Raw genomic sequence first — 6,141 nt, 5'->3', positions numbered from 1 at the left:
GCAAGACTTCAACTCCCAGAATTCCACAGCCAGCCAGCATGGTATCCCGAACTGCAGCATGGCGAGGCTGAGGAATTCTGGGAGTTGAAGTCCAGAAGTCTTAAAGTTGCCAAGGTTGGGGAACCCCTGACGTAGAGGGAGCAAACGGAAAGCAGGCGGCCCTTAATTAACATGGCTACCGCTTGCCGGCTATTGGATCTCTTACCCATCGCCTGCATAGAAATCATGTGCGCTAGTCTGCCAATCAGAGGAGACTGTTTCGATGGAGGAAATTTCCGGAAAAATTGCCGAGCTGTTGGCGCGTGGATCTTTTATTCCTTTATTTTTTCGTGGTGTTTTGACTCGGTGCCTTCATCGCCCGGACTAAGTTGGCCCTTTTTAAATCTGCCAATGTAAGTTACTAATATAAATTTCGCTTCGTAGCATGCCGTGCATGTCGAGCACTTTAGCTAGCAAGAGTAGAGTCGATGCCTTTGATAATTTGAGCTGAACTTTCTGTTCTGGGAGCTCCCAATGTCTGCCAAATCTGGCAAGCAAGCTACAAAGGAGATATTTATTTATTTAAGAAGGGACATTATAGGAAGAGAGCCACGATATTCTGTGCTAGCGTAATCAAATCAGGTTTATTACAGTCAGAGACCAGAACAAATAAAAACACTCAAGCGATAGCCAGTTAAAAATTCTAGAATAAAATAATAACAGATAAAAATCTATATTAAAATCACAATTTGGCATCCAATCCGTCAGTTACACGTGGCCTAACAATACTATAATAACAGTCCTTAAACTGAGAGGCCCATAGTTATTAAATGCTAAAATGCAAAAGAGTAGTAATGCGAGAGGGTTTGCTACATTACTTGTGTAAAATAGCTAATCACGTGTTTCCGACGAATCCCCGATCTATTTAGCATCTTTAAAGATATTACAATGTTTAAGCTTTAGCGAGCGGCAGCTTACTGAGTCAGATGTGTGGAGTGGCTGAACTAATGTAGAATTCAAATCTATAGAGTCGAGGTGAGGGGAGAAAGGAAAGGGAGATTACAGGTACGTTATAATTTAACTATTGCAATATGTTGAACCCCATTGTGCTCTTTTTGAGATCAAGACTTGGAACCAGTAGAGTAATAGCTGAGCAGTTTAGCCACCCAAGCCCCACTCTATTATAGATCTCGAAGTAACCGTTTCAGAACATCTTTGCTAAAAAAAATCCCTAATGAAAAGGGGGATCAGTTTAATTTTGAGGCATGATGACCAAATCTGGCTCTATGCCTTGGCTTACCTTTTCCAATAAGCAACCAAAGTTCATCCTGTGTGGCCCTCAGACAGCAGATTAAAAATATTACTGTCCTGTTACATCTCGCATCTCTTTCCAAGGATATGCTCCTGATCATCTATCAGAGGTGTCAAACTCGCAACATCACATGGCCTATCGTGACTTTTTCGACATTGCCGAAGCTGGGGGGGCGTGGTTTCGGCATGACGCATCCGGCCTGCGGGCCGGCAGTTTGATTTAAATACCTAAATAACATTATGGTCCCTTCATTTAGGTGGGTATTCTTTGATGCCTTTCAGTCTTAGAAGAGAGTTATAAAGGCATCCAGTTTAGATGAAGTTTTGCCCATGGGTAAATAGGCTATTAAAACTGTTAAATGTATTTTATTAAACACACAATTATATATGTTATGCAAATATAGCATTGCCCAATTTATGCTGGCCCACAGGGTGGATAATCCCTAGCCTAGTCATTCTGATTAATTTTACTTATTTTACTCTCAGATATCCATGACTGTTAACCTAATGCTATGTCATATGGAAAATGCACACACACACACACACACAGAGTGTAAAATTAACTGAGCATTTTGGTTGTGCATTTTCCATATTTTAACTATTTTAAAATAGTTTCCTATTTTAAACTATTGAGTTAATAAATGTGTCTTTATTGTAGTTAAAGACCAATGCATAATAATTCTGGTCTCTGGTTACAATAAAGACACTTATTTACTCTAATGCTAAATTTAAAAGAAAAAAGGTGGTTAGAACAGATAATAGAGCTTACTGGATTGTATCCTTTATATTTTTGCTGGGTGGCCTAATGCTGCTGAGTATATCTGTTCAAGTGATAGATTCTATAATATCAGAGTCTTGATCCATGATACTCCTGCAGACCTCAATTTTAGGGCTAGGTACGGTTAGTTTGTCTCTATAAGATTGAGGCTTCGTCTCAATCCCGCCAAGACTGAGTGGCTGTGCATATCGGCATCTCGGGTTAACCAAGTTATTCCATCCTTAATGATGGGGGGTGAGGTGTTACCCCCCGTCGATAGGGCTCGCAACTTGGGCGTCCTCCTGGATTCACGGCTCAATTTCGAAGACCATATAGGAGCCGTGACCAGGGGGGCTTTTGCTCAGGTTCGCCTGGTGCGCCAGTTGCGTCCCTATCTGGACCGAGACGCCCTACGCACAGTTACTCACGCGCTTGTGACCTCCCGTTTGGACTACTGTAACGCTCTCTACATGGGGCTGCCCTTAAAGACCACTCGGAGGCTTCAACTGGTGCAGAATGCGGCCGCGCGAGTTGTAATGGGGGTTTCCCGATACTCCCATGTAACACCTCTACTCCGTGAGCTGCATTGGCTTCCGGTTGCCCTCCGGGTGAAATTCAAGGTGCTGGTTATCACCTATAAAGCCCTACATGGCCTGGGTCCGGGATATCTGAGGGAACACCTGCTGCCGGCATCAAACGCCCTTCGCCCAGTGCGCTCCCACAGGGAGGGTCTGCTCAGGGTCCCGCCGGTAAGAGATTGCCGGCGGGTGACACCCAGGGATAGGGCCTTCTCGGTGGGAGCGCCTGCCCTCTGGAACCAGCTGCCGGTGGAGCTGAGAACTGCCCCCGACCTCCGATCATTCCGCCGGGGCCTGAAGACTTGGCTCTTCGAGCTCTCGGGCCCAGACTGAGGAGAAATTTTTAATTTGGGGTTCTTTTTAATTGAGTACAGGGTCAATTTAATATTTTTTAATTTGGTTCTTAATTTTTGTATTTTGGATTTTTAATTCCCTGTAAACCGCCCTGAGTCCTCAGGGAATAGGGCGGTATATAAATATAACTAAATAAATAAATAAATAAATAAATGATCATAAATATTGCAAACTAAGTCTGATTAGATACGGTAAGTGAGTTATCAACATTCTTACTGAGTGCAATTTATAATTTATCTTTGTCATTTTAAGGAAATATGATCTGTTTTCATGCAGCCTGACCTGAATGAAAATCTCATATCCTTGTTCTTGACTTTTTTGTGTGCAGGTACCACTAATGAAGGAACTTCAGAAATATGGTTCTGTCAAGTATTTTAACAAATGAAGGAAAAGAAGTTCTCATTTGAAATTGGCCTTTTAGTTTATTTTCTTCTGAGAATGATAAAAACTGATTTGGTTTAATGAGATAGTTAAATGTATTAGTGATATCAATCATTTATTGTTCCAGTTTTTGGGACAATCTGTCAATTTCCTTATTTTTCATATATTTATTACAAACTGGTTCTTTTTTTTTTTAAAAAAGTTCACTTTTAATTATTCAGTATTATGGGGGGTTTTTTCCCAATAAGAAATTGGGTTTTGCAGACATTAACATTCCTCCCTGTGTCAGCAAAGCAAAACTTGCCAGCTATGTGTAGGTGTTTTACTTCTACATCATGTAGACTGGCAGAGTCGATAGATTCTACAGAAATTAAAATTAAAGATGGCAGTATGACGAAGAAAAAAGCTGGTAAAGACAGACTACCCCCGAAACCTTTCAGTGCATTTGCTGCTGGATCATCCAAGATGAGGGCAATGTACAATACAAATAATGCAGTTGCAAACGAGTCTTTTAGTCCTTTGAACAAAGTTTCTCCTCCAGACACACCTTTGAGTGCCAAGGAATGGGAGAAGTTAAAAGAAGAATATCAACACTATAAAAATTTTGAAGATGTTATGTTTGATAGCATGATACATAATCATAGCACAGTAGATGTAGCTAAATCCTTGCTGGTTGCAGTGGTTAAACGTGATGGAGATGTTGAATATAGTCACTTGGTGAAGTATTTGACTATATGCGTTTTTCATAAGGATTTAGGAGAAATTTATGATATCTATAATATTATGAAAGCCAAATATAAATCTTTAGAAGCATCAGCTTATTCTTTGCTCATCAAAGGCTTGAGTGATTCCCCACACTGGAAAGAGACCTTGGTGCTACTGGAAAAGATTAAAAAAGTCTCATTCCATTCAAGACAAAATTATGGAGACTGCATTGAGGGTGCCCTACTCAACCAAGAAAGAAACCTTGCATTTGAATTGTTTCATGAGATGGTAACTGAAAATCTAACTCCTTGTTTGACAACAATAAAGCTTTTCTTCGACTTTTGCCAGCCTGTGAAGGATGATCATTTGAAAAATAAATGTATTGATATCCTCTACTACTTAAGAGAACATCAAATTTATCCTGATGAATCTCTCGTGCTGAGCATAAAGCAGTGGTTTGAAAGGTAAATAAAGCTTGTCCAGTAACAGTTGTTCTTATTTTAGATGAAAGTTGCTTAAATTAATACTTTAAATACTGATCAGTAAATAATCTGCTTATGTTGTAAAAGTTGATGAGAAATATATGTAACTATCAAATCTATGGGAAGTTTGCACACATTGCTATAAGCTTTCTGTGTTATATTCAAGATTGTTTTAATGAGTAATACCTAATTTATATGAACAATAAATAATTGTTATTTACAAACTTCAGCTATTGTGTACATATAAGTAAAAAACTCAAAGCCACATGATGCTGTACAATACATGATATGCAGACTCAAGCTCCTGTGGCTATACTGTTATTTTTTTCGGGAAGTTTATTATCTCTTAAGCCAATGGTTGGGTTTACACATCAGACTGAGCTTCAATTGCTTAGACATGATAAATTCATTAAGCAACAATTTTCTTGTTTGTTCAACTTAGTCATAAATCATTTTATAAATCTTTGTTTATAAACTGCACTTAGCTACAAGCAGGCAAACCACATGATGGCTTATATTGTAGACATAGCATAGTGTGATACATGAACCTAGTCAATGGGATAATCAAGCAGTCTTAAAAGACAACTATTGAATCTCCATATTAAAAAAATGACCTCTTAATGCTTTTACAAATAATGGAATACTTAAGTATAAGTTGTAATGCTGCTATAGTTTCTTTAAAAGTAGTATATGTTAAATGATGATTGCTGAAACAGGGAAATGCTGCAATATTTTATAATATTTAATTTCAAACCAGACGTAAACTCCCTGCAACTTCTCAGAAATTCAATACAATTAGGGCACTTTCTTTATTGTAATTCAAGAAATAACAGTCCCTGAGCCATGAAAGCTGATTCTAAACCTCTATTTTCTTTGATCAGTCTGATCAAATAAATTTTGATCAACTGATTTTCCTACATTTGCTCTGTGTCCCTGCTTGTGAATTGTTAGCTGCTAACAAAAGCCTGTTAGGTAGATTGGAAGTAATATACTTTAAATAGTGAATGAGACTTACAGTATGTGCAAGTGATTACATAGAATTGCAGTTACACTTTAATTCTATATATGACTGCTTAGCTATAACCCTTTATATTTTAAGAAAACGCTTGTGTCCAAATATATATCCAGTACATTATTGATGCTTTCATTTGGATCTAATAGCAGGAAATGCTTCTTTTGGATGTTTAAATTATTGTAGTTGGATTCTAATTTTTATGCATTTTAATAGTATTCCAGGAGAGAACTGGAAAGGAAATTTAACAAGCATGAATAATAGGTAAATATATTTCTTTAAAGTTCTGTCTTGTGTTTGGCTTCAATTACTTCTTCAAATGGAACAGAAAGAAAGATTTTCATCTTTTACTCAAGTGTTATATAATTCCAGGCTTTTTTCTAATAATTTTGCAAAAGTATGTTTAAGTTCATAGGAAATTGAATATCTGCCTTAAGAGTACAGTACAATGCCTGAATGTCCTCTTTATTTATTCAGTTGCAGGAAGAAATCTGTGAGAGGTTGGGGTGAGAGATAGTAACTCACTGTTACCCAAGGAGTTTTGTGGCTGAGAGCAGTGCGTTTTTTGTAAAAGAAAAAGGT

At 38.0% G+C, this 6,141-nt stretch overlaps 1 protein-coding gene across 1 annotated transcript in view; it reads left to right on the top strand.

Annotated features, from left to right (window-relative positions):
- The first annotated feature begins 267 nt into the window (after positions 1-267).
- PRORP (protein only RNase P catalytic subunit) overlaps positions 268-6,141 on the top strand; it is a 45,866-nt gene continuing 39,992 nt past the window's right edge. The window contains exons 1-3 of the mRNA XM_081314136.1: positions 268-392; positions 3,308-4,529; positions 5,776-5,823. Of these exons, the coding sequence (XP_081170262.1) occupies positions 3,586-4,529; positions 5,776-5,823 (992 nt within the window). The 5' untranslated portion in view covers positions 268-392; positions 3,308-3,585. The remainder of the gene's footprint in view (positions 393-3,307; positions 4,530-5,775; positions 5,824-6,141) is intronic.

The sequence above is a fragment of the Vipera berus genome (assembly GCF_964194415.1).
Source record: "Vipera berus genome assembly, chromosome: 1".
Taxonomy (NCBI): Eukaryota; Metazoa; Chordata; class Lepidosauria; order Squamata; family Viperidae; genus Vipera; species Vipera berus.
The sequence above is the reverse complement of the archived record's forward strand: the minus strand, read 5'-3'. Positions and strand labels throughout refer to the sequence as shown.